The following is a 17,072-nucleotide window of genomic DNA, read 5'->3' on the forward strand; positions in this document are numbered from 1 at the left end:
ATCAGTCAAGGTCCAGTGAAGAGATGGAAATCAAGCAGTATCTTGAACATGCAAGGTTAAACATGCAGAATTACTACTTAACAAAGAATAGGAGTGATAAGGAGATAGCTAGTAGGGAAACTAAGAGAATTCTAAGAAATATAGGAAAATTATATACAGGGATCATCTATGCCCTTAGGGCTGAGACATACCCTGCTTGAAGGAAGTCTGGTCACTGTTGCTCATTTGATGTCAGAGAAGTTCCCTGAGGGTGCAAAGCGGCCTAAGGGGTGTGTAGGAAGCTATTCATGAACAGTGTTGTACTGGTGGTACTCCACGTGAAGCCATCTGAGGGGGTTCCAAGGAAAGGTGCTCATAGCGTTGCCTGCAAAGTTGCCTGAGAGGGTTCTTGGAGGAGCTTTCATGGGAATTGCTACACACTGCTGGCCACCCAGCACTGCTGGAACTGGGAACTACAGAAGCCACATGAGCTGTAAGAGCCTGCCTAAAGAAGCACACTACACTACACAGGAGAGAAGTCTCTTCTTTCTTTGCCTTTTACTTTTACTTTTGTTTAATATCATGACAGCTGGAAAAGGAGAAATATTTACATGATTATTTTTTCTATCATCACAAAGCAGGCAATGAACAGTGTTTTTGGACTCTTGAGGCAGTAACTTGATAATTGGTTCAATAACCCATTTCCTCCAACTGGAAAAACCTTATGATGAAGACTGGATTTTATCGAAAGGCATTACAAATGGCCCTTTCAGGAAGCTGATAAAAACCCTGGACTCTCCCTCTAGATAAATGCACATGTGTATGTATGTACACAGTCCTATAGATAATTCAGGGTATATCTGTGGACCCAGATTAAGAACCCCTGGGTTAAGCCAGTGACTAATCTCCATGTTCAATTTAGTGATCATTCTTAACTTTATTTGAATGGAGAGTTAACAAATTTAGTATTCCCAAACTCAGCTAAACTATATTTGCTTTTAGCAAAAAATAAATATTTATTAACATTTGAGAAACATAGCTAATAGAATTAGATAGTTCTAATTTTGGAGGGAAGAAACTGGTGAGAGATCTCAGGGAAGAGAGAGGCTAAATAACAGAGAAGAGCAAGCAGTTGTGAAACAACTGTAAGACTATTCCTGGGATCTGGACTCGGAGAGTTGCATATAGAAGGAACGGGGTCTCTACTACGACCTGCTATGCTCTGATAAGGTACATCATCGTAACTGGACTCCAATACGACAGGAGGCCCTTACCTCCAGGTATTCACACTTGTACACACTCTCCTCCCACAGTGATTCAGGGCTGGTCTTTGTGATCAGATAGAGCATCGGACGGGACAGTGTATGATTTCAGAAACTAGCTCATGAAAGGCATTGCTGTTTCAGCCTTGGTCTCTTGGATCCCTCATTTTGGAGGAATCCAGCTGTCCAGCTTTGAGGACACTCAAAAGCAGTCCTGTGGAGAGACCCACATGAGGAGGAACTGAGACTTCACACCCACAACCAGTCCAAATTGCCAGCCTTATGAGTGAGCTACCCATGGAAACATTTCCTCCAGTCCCCCTCAAGCCTTCAGATAACTGAATGTCAGCTGAAATCTTGACTGCAATTTCATGAGACATCAAAATCAGAACCACCAATGAAGATGCTCCCAAAATTCTGATCCACAGTCTAGGGGGTAATTTGTTTTGCAGCATAAGATAACTTAATACATGCATTTAGGTCAAAATTCTCCAAAGGGTGAAAAATACAGGGGACGTGCCCCTTCCCCCATTCCTCTGATCACCTAAAGGAGGTCAGTGAGATGCTATTTGCTACAATTTTCTCCAAGCATTATCATAAATAAGTCAATGGATAGAATCATCAGAGAAATTACAGACTTCTGTCTTAGCCAAATGGTCACTCTAAGAACTGACTAGACATATAGTTTCTGAAAAGCAGGGAATCCAACTGCTAAACCAGCTTATGAAGCTTATGAAGATTTATATTAATACAGAAATTAACAGAAATACAGATGTGGCCTTAGGAAGACTATTCTAGGGAAATCACGTATCTAAATGCTCAGTATGGTTACCATAATTGATGAGGGATATGTAAACTAGTGTGTCCAAAGGTGAGTCTGTATTTTGAGTGATCTGGAAACTACTTTTAAGGATGGTTGAAGGATCTGGGGCTGTTTAGTCTAGAGAAGTAGAGAGGATTTAATGGTTAACTATTTGAAGGGCTGGCATGTGGAGTAAGAGTAAACATATTTTGGATTAATCAGGATAAAAGTGGCCTAAAGACAAATTATAGCAATGCAGATTTTAATTTACTTGTAATAATAATAGGTCATGCTGTAGTGAGAACTATGGTGCCTCCTCTCTCCCTAGAAGGGTTTAAGCCAAAGTTGGCTGACTGCCCTTCAGAGATAGAATGAATGATTCTGGAAATACTTGGAAAGCTGATCTAGACGACCTCTAAGATGTTCCTGAAAGCCTTTTCATCCTGAATGTGTCTTGTTATGAATGAATATCTTTAAATAAGAAAGTTCAGTGTAGTGGAAAGAATGTGCATTACAGAGAAATCAGAATTTGATTTGGAAGCCACTAGTGGTGTGACTTTGGGCAAGATACTTAGTCTTTCTGAGTTTCATTGCCCTTATTATCTCTCAGGGCTGTTCTAAGAATTCATTAGATGGTACATCACTTAAATCACCCATTTGGCATCTAATGCATGTGTGATTTTCTTCCTTCTATTTTCCACAAAATGGTTTATAATCAAACATCTGGGACCAATTAAGATTTTGAAAGTCCAGTGTTGAAATGAGCTAATTTTCCTAGGCTTCAAGTGCAGGATTTCACTTGTTCTTAAAAAATAATCTTGATTGAGATTTGATTAGATGCCTTGTGACGCAGCATCTTAAAAAAAAAAAGACAAGTTTAATGTAAGCAGAAATAGAAGGAATCAGAAGCCAGATGGCCAATATCATCTCTGAAATTTGCAACTGCAAGATCATCGCTTGACTAAAGTCTTTCCTCCCAAGAGAGTTATCACAAAACCAAAACAAAAAACCAAAACACTGCAAACTATATTATTCAAAACAATAAAGTGTTTTACATTCCTGGAAGGCATTTGAAATTTTAGTAAGGAAAGCTCAGTAATACGCACTAAAGTATTTTCTTTAGAATTTTAGAAGAAACTGCAATCTTTCAGAATGAGTCAATATAAGCTTTTCTAGCTGTCCTCCTTCCCAAATGAAAGAACAGGAAGTAAATAAACATCCCACAAGTACTGGAAGTCAATTTTTATTATTTACAAATAATTTCCTTTAAATGTTTTACTTTGTTACCAAAGAAAGCTACTCCATGGGCAGAAATCACACTGAATTACTGAACTAGCTACTAAGATTATGTGTACTGAATAGTCAATACTGTTAAAGTAGATTTGGTCTTAACAATCACAAATCCTTCATTATCCATTAGCATCCTACTCTTAAGCATTCTCATTAGAGGCTGTCTTTAACTAGCAAATGGTAACAGATGTGTAGTTGTTCTCTCAGTTTTCTTATCTGCAACATGTACAAGGATTTAAATAGGCAGCTCAATGCTCATAGCAGCTTCTAAGTAAGTGCTATCTTGCATTCCCTCCATGCTATTTTTCCTACCCCCAATTCCAAGTTAAGCACTACCAATATTTTGGGGAACCACCCTGCCACACATTGCTCTATACACACATACACGTAATTTAACAAAAATAGGATCATATTTACATACTGTTTCTATTGTGGCCAAGTTCAACAGCATCAAAATCATTTCTAGGTACTTAATTCAGGTGGCTATAAAGCAAAAAAAAAAAAAAAAAAACAAAAAAGAAAAGAAAAATCATGTCAGATGCTATATCATCTTTATACTGATACATTTCAATCTCTTGAATATTTGTTAAATTTTAAAATGTTTTTGGCCATGTTAGTGAACCTTTGATGAATTCTAAATAGTACCTATCACAGTGAAATGCATATTTTGTCTTAATAATTGTTAACGTATACCTCATTAATAATGTACATTTCAGAGTGCCAAGTAAGATGACCACATTTCGCTAAAGGATTCCTGGAAGTCTGAGTCACAAGCATAAGTGACAAAAGCTGCAGGGTTGGCTGGTGGTGGTTGCAGCGGTTGGGGAGACTTTCCGGCTTAAACAGGAAGAGGACATTAAAGAATTCTTAGAGCAGACAGCTTAGGTCTTATACGGTGGCATGATTATGCTATAAAGGATCCAGCCCCTTTCAACTGTTCTGCTCTGCCATCCTTGTAACACAGGCCTTTGTTCTCCTGTTTGTTGCTTCAGGACTGAGGTGTGGTTGCTGCATCTCTGGCATCACATTCCTTCAGGAAGAAAGACAGGTGGAGTACAAGGATGAGCTCTGATCTGCAGAACATGTCCATCTGAAGCTTTCCTAGAAGCCCCATAAAAACTTCAACTTTCGTCTTACAGGCTAGAACTGGGTCAAAAGGCTGCCGCTACATGTAAGGGAGTCAGAGAAAAGTATTTGCAGCTGGAATTACGGTTCCATTAGGATGACTAGACACTAGGTAGAAAAAGACCAAGGTCTGCTACAGAAACCTAAGTCATTGCAAGCTGTACTTACTCCATGACAAGAAATAAAGGGACTTTACTCTTATTTCAGAAGAGCACTGAGATGGTATGGCTAAGATATGACAAGTGCCCTACCACAAAGAGATGGAGGAAGGGTGGAAGGGATCTGGCTGCATTTGGTGTTGAGAGGAAGACTTTCCCCTTTGTCGCTAACCTTCACTAACCCTTCTGAAGCTGAAAAAGGAAGAGACCACTTGTCCAAAGCCCTCTACATTATCTGCTTCCATTCACCTATAAGTGGAAGCCTGGAACTGCGAAAATGCACATCTAACAGACTCTTCACTTACTGCACTGATTCTAAAACCCGTGCAGAAAATGGAGAGTAAGTCAGCTTTGGGCAGTAGACAGAACCTTTGCGTTCCCATATCTAAGACATAAAACAGAAAAATAATATTGCCATCCCTCTTCATCTCCCACTGTACTGAACACTCAGTAGGTGCTTAGTAAACACTTGTCAACTTTCGAGAATACGAAGAGGAAAGAGATGGAAATTAATACTTGAGAGACCGCCGTACACCAGAACTGGACCAGATGGCTTACCTACAGAGCTCATTTACTCATCAGCCCGCAGTTAGATAGGCATTACCGCCCCCATTTAGAGAAGTACACTGAGGCTCAGGAAGGTTAGCCAGGGCCACATGGAAAGCAGAGGTAGACTTCAGGTTTAACTGAAAGCCTTCTCCTTAAGCAGTGTGCCCCACGGTCTTTCCTCCGCCAGAGCTCCTGATACCGTGCTTTGCAGTCGACACAAATTCTGAGCAGAAGTTTGATTCAGCATCAGGAAGAACACTAACTTTTGCAGGCACAACTCTTAGGATGGAGCAACACTTCGCGAGTCTTCAGGGTGTGGTCAAAGCAGGACAAGCTAGCGCCAGCTACGCTAGTGGTGAGGCCTGGGTGCCGCTGGGGAGGCGGGGCCGAGCGAAAGGTCAGGCCTGGCGGGCTCGGACGCACCAGTGTGGCTTCGGGGCGACCCGGAACTCGGCCCGGGGTGTCTTATGCCAGGCTGGGCGCGGCGGGCGGCGGCCGCGGCGGGACCGGGCGGGCCGCACTCCGAGGCCGGCCGCGCGTGACGCACTTCCGCCCTGCGTTTTCCGGCTTAAAGGGGACTTGGACCATCTTCACAACAACAACAAAACCAGCGCGCTCGCGGCCGGCGCCTCGACTCTAGTCCCCGCCCTCCGCCACCTGCCGCCGCCTCTGCCGCGCCCGGCCGTGCGCCGCCCTGCCCTGCCCTGCCCCAGGGGTCAGGCGGAGAGCGGACCGCGCCCTTCGGCCAACTTCTCTCGCTGCCACCGCGGCGCCTCGCGAGACCCGGGGCCGGGTCGTGGCCGCCGCTGAGCAGCAGGAAGGGAGCGGCCGCCGCGGAGGACGCCTGGCCGGAGTGTGTGGTCGGCGGCCCTACCCGGGCGCGAAGGGCGGCGGTGGCGGGCCTCGCGGCCATCTCTCAGGTAGCCCTACCTGTCGCGGCTGGCCTCCCTGATCGGCCCGTCCCTTTCTCCAGCTCGCGTGGCGGAGCCGTCGCGTAGGGCCCTTGTTGCGTTTCAGCTTGGGGGTCGCGACGGGAGAGGGGGCAGTGACTCGGACTGTCGCGCCCTCACCCCTCCCTCCCTTTTCACCGCTTTCTCTCTCTCCTCTCGCCTCCCTCTGCAGTCCGGAGCCCGGCGGAGCCCGGACCTGGCGGGGAAAACTGCACCCACGGCCGGGCCCCCAGACCCCGGCGCCGCCGCCGCCACTGTCCATCATCCTTGGTACCGACAATGGCCTTTGTATCGCCCGATGCGCTTGTGACTGACTTGAACACGGAATATTAAGAACCCAATCGCTTCCGTCCCCATCTCAGCCGCGCCGGCAATAACCACCTCGGCTCATTTGGGCTTAACTGCTGGTCCTCTTGACTCTGTTCGACTTTGGGGCACCATGGACCAAAGTGGGATGGAGATTCCTGTGACCCTCATCATTAAAGCACCGAATCAGAAATACAGTGACCAGACTATTAGCTGCTTCTTGAACTGGACCGTGGGGAAACTAAAAACGCATCTGTCTAACGTGTACCCTAGCAAACCAGTAAGTGTCTGAAAGCTGGGCGCAGCTGCTCTGGCCAGCAGCTTTTCGTGCCATGTACTCCCTTACTCTCTGCTCACCCTCTCCCCTCTTCAATCAAATAGGTCTCTTTTTGACTGCAAAGTATTTTGATTGCAAAGTATTTTTCCTTCCGAGGTTATGTGTCTCTTGAGTGTCTGAACCATCATTAATATCTTCCTGATGAGCTTCAGTTAATTAGTAAGAGTATGTACAGAAGTATCAGGGGACATAGGAATTGGCAGGCGTACAATAGGACCATTTTCCTTGGACTCAAAGTCATCAACCGAAAATGAGAATGACAGATGCATCTTTAAAAAGAAGTCTTTAGAGAAGCACTGCAACCCATATTAAGGCGTTCATTGCTTATTAGTCTAAAATTCTTTTTTTACTTTCAACACCCGGCCCAGAAATTTGCTCACCGTTAAAGAGCTAGTTTTTTCTTGGAAATAAATGTGACCCCTATAAAAGTTGTACTTTCCACACTAATAAGTATTTTAAGAAGCAAAACTTCACGTTTCAAATTCACTTTCTTCTGCTCCTCCCTCTTTTCATTTTCCTCCTGTAGAGGACACAAATTTTCTAAACTTAGAAGAGAACAGTTCTTTGACACCCGCTCTTCTCCCCCCGCCCCATTTGGTGCATCTTTTATTCCTTTCATATAGCCATTTGTAAATCAGTGTGGCAGTGTTTTCCATTCTGAATCATATCTGGAGATTGCGAAGATAATAAATAAAATACAGACAGACAGTAGCTCCATTTGTCCGCAAGGCTAGATTTGAAAGTTATCAACATAGTTGATAATTAAGAAGTCTTGGAGTAATTTAGAAAAGTATATTGCACTGTAGAGTGTATGAAAGTGAGGCTTTCACATTCTTGCGTAAAAATTTCATTCCCGAATAAGTAGTTTTCAGTGATTAATAAGCTTTTTTTTTTTTTTAAATTAATGAAGAGGCTCAGATTTTTAGGGTGGGAAATATTTTTGGCATCAGGCAAATTTAAGCCAGCAGCAAGGATGTGCTGGAAAGCAACTATGCTTTATAGATTTTACTTAATACTTGTTTCATGCACATGAGTGAGGAAGGCACTTGATCTATGTTAAGATATTAATAAGTTAGGAATGTTTCAATGTTACAATATTAAGTTTAGTTAGGTGTTTAGGCTTCTAGAATAACTATAGAAATAGGGTGGTTATTGCAAAAACAGGAGGTTTAGAAAAACAATTGTTTGTGGGCATTAGCTGTGTTTGTCAGTACTTATTATACAAATATTTTTAGTAGGAGAAATAAAAACCCTGAAGTTTTTAAGTACTTGGAATAAAACAGTTGGAACTCTCATTTATTCAAATCTTTTCTTGAAGTTAATATTTACACAGCGGTAGTAACTTGTTTTTAAAAATTTCTGCTTTACAAAAGATTTCCTATTGCATGTGATTTGTTGTATATGTTTTTGAAGTGGAAAATAGCTTTTCAGGATAGTCAGCATTGAAACTCATAGATTTCCATAATACTGTTTGTAACATAGCCATAACTAAGTACATTATTCCTAAGTATACCACTCTTAAATACATTTATTATTGAGTATATATCTAAATATATATGCTTAAGTATATACTTATGTGAGGATCTTTATATTATACAATTAAACCAAAAGGAATTTGGTTTACACTATGATAGAACAAGAGTTATCATTTTTATGAAACTTTCTTTTTAAAAAAATATCTAAGAGAGGAGTGTGAAATTCACTTGTTTTATCTGCACCTGGGAGAAACCTGTTTTTGACATGAGTTCTGCCCTCCTAGCACTAATCTCCAGTGGAGGGCTGGCTATCAGTGCGGACCACTGGAGATTAGTCAGCTGCTGGAGGACAGATCAGTTGCAAACTTCTCTATACCCCGCCCTCCTAACCCATCTGCTTCTAGTACACCCGAGGCACTTTTGGAAGCTGTAACCAAATAATAAGCAGCCTGTTAATTACATAACCTTGTGGCAAACCTGACTTTTTTTCTCCTGAGCAAATTTACTCCAAGTGAATTGTAATAGTTGAAATTTATTTCTGTTAATGAGACTGGGGGTAATGTATTCATTTTCACAGAACTTTGCTGAAAACTTTGTAAGGTTATTAGATTCAACAGACTTACATTCTAACTTATTTATCACATAGAATTAATTTGAAGTATTCCAGTTGTTGAACAGACCAGTTGTTTAATGATATTCTGAAGCCATAGGTAGTTCTCAGCATAGGAATTGGTGTCCTTAAAGTTTACTTTGTAAGAGTGTTATTTGGAATAGAGAAGTTTTACATAATAAGCAATATTATAGTATTGGTTTAATATAAACGAAGTTTAGATTCTTATGACCATCTACAATGACTACTTAACATTAATTCTGTTTTTAAGTGTTTCAAGTGCTGTTTGGTGTTTAACAGAGATAATTTCTTATGCCTGATTACTTATGCATCTGCCTGGTAAAGGTGGGTGGACATGGAAGCAGAGAAGGGTTAGTGCCTTGTAGAAGCAGCTGTCCCCCAATAGGAAGCAGAAAAGTTGGTAGCTCTGGTCAGCACTGCTCTAATTGGGTCTGTTGGGTCAAGGGAGGTAGAGGGCCTTCGTCCCCGTGGGCACTGGCTTCTAGGAAGATAAATGAGAGCTGCTAGAGGGAGAAGAATGGAGATTTGAAGTTGTACTTTTAGGATCTCTACAAGGATAGGTCCCTACATGCTTTAACAGAATTCTGGTTAAACTCTGAAATAGTGTGTAAAATCTTAAGATTTTTAGTTTTATGGTCGGATACTGACTTTATTTAATCACAGGTAATCTCCATCCACATGGATATTTTCAGTTCAACTTCCCCTCCCTCAGTTACCCCACAACAAATATATCCATCTTTCCAAAACACATTTTCTTGGGCTTCATTTATATGTTTAATTAGGATTTTATTGACCTGACATTTTTGAAGGTCTATGTGTATACTAAGCAAAAAGGTGATGATAAGAGACCTTTGCTCTTATGAAGCTTAAGTCTAGTGGGGCATACAGACATGTAAGTAAATAACTACAATATTATGTGACTAATGTTATACAAGAGGGATGTACTGAGTGCTGCAGGAGCACAAGAAGGGAGCAGTCCTTTGGAGCTGGGGGTAAGGGAATGTGTACCTGTTTTAAGAAAAGATTCACAGGGGCTTTTTTTTTTTTTAAATAATTGATAACAGTTTCAAGTAGATGGTAGTTTCTTTTCTTCTTTTTAACTGTTCTTTCAGAGCTAATGTTGCACTGATGATTCTAAATGCTTTATATTGTTACAATGCTTAGTACTTTACATATAGTACTATGTAAAAAGAGTACAGATCTATAATGGGCTACAGAGGGGAAGGTGTTTTCCAGTTAGGAAACAAGGCAGTTGCGGTATTTATGCAGAAGTTTACAAAGTCATTATTAAAAACCTCAGATGTGAAATTGAGCTCTGGTGGACTTCTGTTTAACTTTGAATGGTATTGATAATTGGCTTAGTACTTGGTTTAAGAACTGGGAAGTGCACCAGTTCATGTTGATAGTGTATACAGATAACTGTGAATCATATTCTGATATGACATTTGTCATCACTTCATGACTTTAGGATTTCAGTTCCTAAAATTGGCCTGTAGTGTGAAATAATCATTCTGAAATTTAGATAATTGTTACTACTGGGTGAAGATACCTGTCAAGAAGGCCATTTGAGTAGTTTCAGACTTTGAGATAGTTTAACTTATTTACTAGATGTGTAAATATCAAAACGGTGAACTTAAAATGTTATCCAGTAGAATGGACTATCCTACAGAAAACTTAAAAATAAAAAATAAAATAAAAAATAAGAATGTCTAAATCCAGATAGGCACCTTTTTCGTTACCTTATTTCTTACTATTTGTTCTCATAAACAGTAACTAACATGGACCTGAGTCACCTTGAATTCAGTTTTGAAGGCAAACCTTTCTGGGACTTATATGCCTTTGCTCCCCTTTTTTCAGTCTTGAGGTCAAAATGCCTGTCGAACATGTCCCTCATTTCTGGGTAGATTTCCTCTGTCTTGGCGTGTTTTCAAATTGTGCCTTTGCTCTGAGGTTCTGATAAAATTAAAGAAACAAGAATAGAATCAGTTGTATAGATTCTATACTGAGAATATAACATTCCATAGCCAAATTGCCTGCAGTTCAGTTGGAAGTCTTACCTTCGTTGTCAGTGGAAGTAGCTTGTATAAAAATAATTTGAGGTTTATGTCTGTCTCATTTTTGTAATTACCTATTACCTTATATAGGCAAGTCATTTAAAAAAATTATAAAATATTGGCTATATTCCCCAGGCTGTACAATATATTCTTGTAGATTATTTTATACCTAATAGTTTGTACCTCTTAATCTCCTACCTCTATATTGCCCCTCCCCTATTTCCCTCTCCCCACTGGTTACCACTAGGTTGTTCTCTGTATCTGTGAGTCTGCTTCTTTTTTGTTACATTCACTAGTTTGTTGTATTTTTTAGATTACACATATAAGTGATACCGCACAGTATTTATCTTTCTCTGCCTTACTTATTTTACTTAGTATAATTAGGCAGGTCATTTTAAAAACTTGCTTTCTTAACCACCTCATAATGTTGCTTTAAAGGGGCTATAATACACACACATAAATAATTTTTGTTTTATAAGACTTTTGTCTTACAAAATTTTAGTACATAGACGTTTAAGAAGGTTTCATGTCACCAAGCAAAATATTCAAATTTTTAAAATTTTAGAGCTCCTTTTAAAACATTAAATTGAGTTCAAAGGTTGATAGAAAGTTGAAAGTCTTGAATAAGTGCTGACTAAAATTTGTTTTATTTAACTCCTTTGTGGCCTGTTTATAGTGTCTTTTTTCGGAAAATAACAGTACTATGAAGGTATTGTTTTGTTTAATCACGCACCATGCTTTTTTAAAAAATTTTTTAAAATGTTTAGTTTTTTTTTAAATTAGTAGGCTTTATTTTTCAGAGCAGTTTCAGGTTCACAGCAGAATTGAGCAGAAAATTCAGAGAGTTTGCACATAGCCCTCCCCACCCACACATATAGTCTCCTACCCTCAACATCCATCATGCTTTTTAAAATAGGGTTTTTCTAGAACTTCTAAGTTTAAGTTTCTGTCCTTTATGTAATAAATATTGATTTGATGGTCTCACATGCTTTTATTTAACTATCATATTTGGTGCTCTGATTTTAAATTGCCATTTACTAAGTGGTTGCTGTATATACTAGGCATTTTACTAAGCACTTTATATATTTATCACATTTGTTCCTCATAGACAGCTTATGCTGCAGGTTTTATTATTAACTCTATTTTCTAGATGAGGAGTCTGAGGATTGGTGATTTTTTTGCCCAAGATCAAAGAACTCTTAATAGAATTGGAATTTGAACCCAGATTGGTCTTAACCATGTGATGGTTATATATAAGATGAAGAAAGGCATTTAGGGACTTGGCCGTCTCAGTTATATACTTGCAAATTGAAAAGAAGTAAGTGAACTGTAAAAAGAAGATGTTTATGTTAGATGGTCATCTAAAGGCTACAGATGAATGAGTAGCATAGTCTTACTACTGTTCTAATGCATATCAGCTTAGCTTGTGGTTATTTTTGTTTTGATAAATTATAGGGAAGGCATAGGAACATATCTCAAGACTTTAAATACATTGCATTCCCTTTTCTTTTCACAAGCCTGCTTATTTGCATGAACCATAGCAGTTATGTATTTTGGCATCTCTGTTGTGTGTATACCTGACTTGTGAATGGCTATGAGTAGAAATCTAAGCAGGGAATGTCCCTTTGCAGTTCTAGAGAAAATTATTCTTCAAGCTCTGTAAACTGATTTTGTTTACTGTTGTTGCAAGAGGGTAAGAGGTAGAGGTAGTTTGGGTAAGCTATGCTTCCATTTACAGTGTTTCTGAATTTCCTGGGGCTTTAGATTGGGTGAGTTTAGTGGGAGTGGGAGGGAAATTTGTTCCAGTACAAATTCACAGAATTCATTTCCCACAGAAACGATATTTTGTGCACCTTCTGGGAGCCAGCTCTTTAAAGCTGTTTGACACTTGTGACTGAACTATATGTAAGTGTTGAAATATTAATAGTTACTACTTTCAAAGAAATTGGGCTGTAGTTCTTTGAACTAACATGTAAGTTTGATGATTGCTTTTACTGAGCTATTTGATTATGTTGAAGTTGTATATACTAAGGACATGATTTTTTAAGCCATATGTAATTATGAGACCCATTTAGTCTTTTACATACAAAATTTAATCTTTTGATTTTCTAGAAATATAAAAGTGTTGGCTTTTTAAACTCATCTGTTCGACTCTTGTGAATATTTTAAGTGCATTAGGGATCCATAGTATTTTATCACTTTTTGATATCTAGTTAAACATTAAAAAATCAGACATTTTAGGTAATAATATATGTAAACTTTTTAGAAAAAAAATATCGTTCCCCAGTTTAGGATTTGTTTTGCATATTATACTAGCAGGGGAGCTTTCTGCATCTTGGTTTTTAGCAATCTCTGCTAAGTGGGTAGCAGAGTTTTGGGGCCAGCTGGTTAAGCAGCTGTTTATTGGGAGTGGTACAGCTCTGTCTCTAGAATACTGAGAGTGCCAACAGGATGTTTCTTATTTGGTAATTTAGCTGCCTCTGCTCTGCCATGTGTCACCAGGCTTCCTCTAGGGTGGATCAGTGGATGCAGTGCAAGTAGTGTACCTAATAGGATTTGCTGATTATTGGATGTAGGGTGTGAGCAACAGGAAGAATGGTGGTAGTGTCAACAGAGATGGTCAAGTATATTTATGTGTTAATCTGTGTAGCCAATATCTTCACAGAAATTTTTAACTGACAATTTAATTAGTACTTTATTTTAGATGTACAATCCTGAGTCTTCTGAATTCTTATATTTAAAGGGTACCACATAATGTTTATTTATTTATTTATTTTTTTGAGAGAAAAATGAACTTTTATTGTGTCAGGCCACTGAGATCTTGGGGTTTGTTATAGCTGCTAGCAATACTTACTCTAACTAATAAAGAAATGGATTTTTAATCAAATTAATAGATACTGTATATTAGAAGGTCTCAATAAGTAAAATTGCATCACTTTTACAAGTTTAACTGAATTTGAATTGAAATTTCAAAATCTGTTCTTTTCCTAACACTGTAGCTTATAATCCAAACTAATTGAAAATTAAGTCAGTTGGTTATTGTGTTGTTTGTTATCATGTCTAACTACTGGTTTTCCAGATATTTAAATTAAATTTATTGATATATAAATTGAAGAGGCAATTTTTTTAGTGGCATAGAAAAATTTTCAAATCTTCTTACTTAACATATGTACATGAGAACTTCTTTTTCTCTGTTTTCAACCACAGTAAAATTAAAGAATTCTTTTTTCTTTTACTTCTGATTATCTGAAGGCATTTGAATATTCAATTTAAAGCAGCAATTTTTTTTATTGAGACATTCACATACTACAGAATTATTCACACACTAATAAAATTTGCCATTTAATGTGTGTAACTCAGTAGTTTTTAATAGTTCACATAGTTGTGCAATCATCAGCACTGTAATTCCAGAACATTTTCATGACCCCAAAAAGAAACCCCATACTCACTAGCAGTCACTGCATTCTCTGTTCCCCCGATCCTTGGTAACCAACAGTCTACTTTCTGTCTCTATGGATTTGCCTATTCTAGAAATTCCACATAAATGGAACTGTAGTATATATGGCCTTTTGTGCCTGGCTCCTTTCACTTAGCATAATGTTTATAAGGTTCATTCATGTTATAACATGTATCAGTTCTCCATTACTTTTTATGGCTAAATAATATTCCATTGTATGTATATATCATATTTTGCTTATCTATTCATTAATTGATAGGCATTTGAGTTGTTTCAGCTTTTTGGCTATTATGAATAATGCTGCTATGAACAGTCCCTTACAGGTTTTTGTGTGGACATGTCATGTCTCTTTGGTACATACCTAGGAATGGAATTGGGTATACACTGAGTCATAGGGTAACTTTCTGAGGGACTGGCAAACTTTTCCAGAGGCTGTTCCATTTTACACTCCCACCAGCAATGTCTGAAGGTTCTACTTTCTTCACATCTCTATCCACACTTGTTTTTGCTTCATGTATTTTCACGGGGTACCATGTAATTTTGTTATATTCTGGTTTTTGGAAATTAATGTTCCCTTGCTGTAGAAAGATAAAAGTTTATTTTAAATTGATTATTAATTTTGAGAAAAGTTAATACTAATTCTAATACATGATTCCTCCTTCATAGTAGTCTGCTAATATCAGTACCATTTGCAGAAATGAACCAGATGAACTTAGTACTAGCAAGTGCTTTAAATTAGTATTTTGATTCATAGACTAAATATTTCATTTCCATTCTTAATGATTACATGTAAAAACTGATATAACAAACTCCACATAAGTTCTGTCTTCCAAATCTGTGTAAACCCTTTTGGACTCATAGCACTTCATTTAACAAACTGGCATTTAGCATGTGCTCTGCAGGACACAGTGCTAGGCTCTGGGAATAAAGGGATGAGCTAAATGGACGTGGACCCTCCTTTGTTTTTGGCACTCATATTCCACTTAGGGAAATAAACGTGTGCACATAATTACAGATTGTGGTTTGTGTTATGAAAGAAAGAGGTTATGTGAAAGGGAGTGCTCTACTAAATGTGTGAATCAGGTAATTTGAGGGGGTCATTTTAAAGCTAAGACCTAAAAGATGATTAAGAGCCAGCCCTGCAAGAGCTAGGAGAGAATGTTGCAGGTAGGGTGTCTGAATTGGGGAAGAGTTTGGCATGTTTGGGGATCTAAGTGGATGCCAGTTTGGGTAGTGAATGAGGAAGAAATATGATCGGAGGAGGTTGGAGAGAGAGACAGAAACCAGATCTGCTGGGACCATCTGGTTATGGTAAAGAATTAGAATTAAATACAGAGTGGTAGGAATCCATTAAAGAGTGACAGAATTGATTCACATTTTTAAAAGATCACTCTATTTTCTGACTGTAGAACAGAGTGTAAAGACCAGTTAAGAAGCTGTTGCAGAAGTTCAGGCAAGACATGATGGTTTAGGTTAAGGTAATGGCAATGGAAATGGAAAGAAATGGACTGATCTAAGAGAGACTTTTGGAGATAGGGTCCAGAGGATTTGCTGATGGTTAGAAATGTTAGACAAGGTGAGAGAAAGGAAAACTGAGGATAATGTCCAGATTTTTGACTTAAACAACTGGTGCCAAGTTGTTATGGATTAGGGAACAAGTAAAAGGAAATATTTGGGGAATTGGGAATTGAGAACCATTGTAGATGTTTTGACTTTGAGTTGCCTATTGAGATATCTGAAGATATCAAATGTCTAAATGTTGGGTATATGGGTCTGGGCCTGAAAGGGAGAGAGAGGCCTTGGATAGAGAAGCAAATTTGCAACTCACCTGAAGAACTTTAATTTTTAGAATTGGATGGAAAATTTAGCAAAGGACCCTGGAGGGACAATGACCAGTGATATGAATGAAATGTATACATGCCTCTTAATGGGTTTTCTAAACCTTGATTGCTCTTTCACAGGTACAAATAGTGAAAGCTGTGGTCTTGTCTTCTTGCAAATGTCAGACTTTTAGCTGAGTGCTGTTGGTCATGCTGTTTCCTCATCCTGCTGAGGGACTTGCTTAGCTTTCGCCCAGCCTTTCTGTTCAGTGGGTATAGGCTTTAAAAAAGTAGGATGTGGGGATAAGGGATTACCAGTCTCTGGGCTTCAACTAATGCTAGTTTAGTCAGCTGTATTTTGGGTTAAATAGATTATGTGCCATTAGGTTTAAAAGTTTAATGATTATTTATGTTTCTCAAACTGGGTCTCACAGTTTAGGACTAGGAATTCTCAAAATCTTTAATTTTGGTTTGTATTTTGATATACAAATTATCATTATAGACAATCTGGATGATTACTTTATAGCTGACTCTCATGAGATTTCAGTACCTGTGTTTTTAACTAAGTGATCATCTTAAGTGTGTTTAATTTGTGTGGCGAAGTTTTTCAAGCATGGGCTTCCAGAGTTTGTGAAGTTTCTGACAGCGATCCGTATTATTTCTGTGAAAAAATTGCTTTAAACCTATCTACTAAATAATTAGGACAGTAAACTATCTAAATTGGATTGCCATTATACTTATTTTATATATACAGATATATATATATATCTGTATATATGTTGATGGTCCAGAATACTGAGTATTCTAGCATATTTTTGCCTTATCTTGTTTAGAAGTGATACTTGTGATAAAGTACATGATTAATTCCATTACTGTT

At 38.6% G+C, this 17,072-nt stretch overlaps 1 protein-coding gene and 1 long non-coding RNA gene across 5 annotated transcripts in view; one reads left to right on the forward strand and one right to left on the reverse strand.

The window, feature by feature from the left end:
* The window catches only part of HERPUD2 (HERPUD family member 2), a 76,500-nt gene that overhangs the window by 34,103 nt on the left and 25,325 nt on the right, over positions 1 to 17,072 (forward strand). The window contains exons 1-2 of one of the 3 annotated variants that reach the window (XM_064487446.1): positions 5,744 to 6,085; positions 6,288 to 6,701. The exons of 1 other annotated variant lie outside the window; for it this stretch is intronic. In XM_064487446.1, the coding sequence (XP_064343516.1) occupies positions 6,555 to 6,701 (147 nt within the window). In that variant the 5' untranslated portion in view covers positions 5,744 to 6,085; positions 6,288 to 6,554. Of the gene's footprint in view, positions 1 to 5,743; positions 6,086 to 6,287; positions 6,702 to 12,753; positions 12,824 to 17,072 lie in introns of those variants that run through there. One more of the 3 variants, XM_064487447.1, reaches the window with a different exon arrangement.
* On the reverse strand, positions 3,271 to 5,689 carry LOC135321677 (uncharacterized). 2 transcript variants are annotated; one of them, XR_010381619.1, is made up of 3 exons: positions 5,175 to 5,689; positions 4,027 to 4,363; positions 3,271 to 3,816 (listed from the first exon to the last, which is right to left on the reverse strand). It is a non-coding gene; the product is annotated as an uncharacterized LOC135321677 (long non-coding RNA). The 2 variants fall into 2 exon arrangements; XR_010381618.1 differs by having other exon boundaries at positions 3,271 to 4,363.

This window comes from Camelus dromedarius, chromosome 7, assembly GCF_036321535.1.
Source record: "Camelus dromedarius isolate mCamDro1 chromosome 7, mCamDro1.pat, whole genome shotgun sequence".
NCBI classification, from domain to species: domain Eukaryota; kingdom Metazoa; phylum Chordata; class Mammalia; order Artiodactyla; family Camelidae; genus Camelus; species Camelus dromedarius.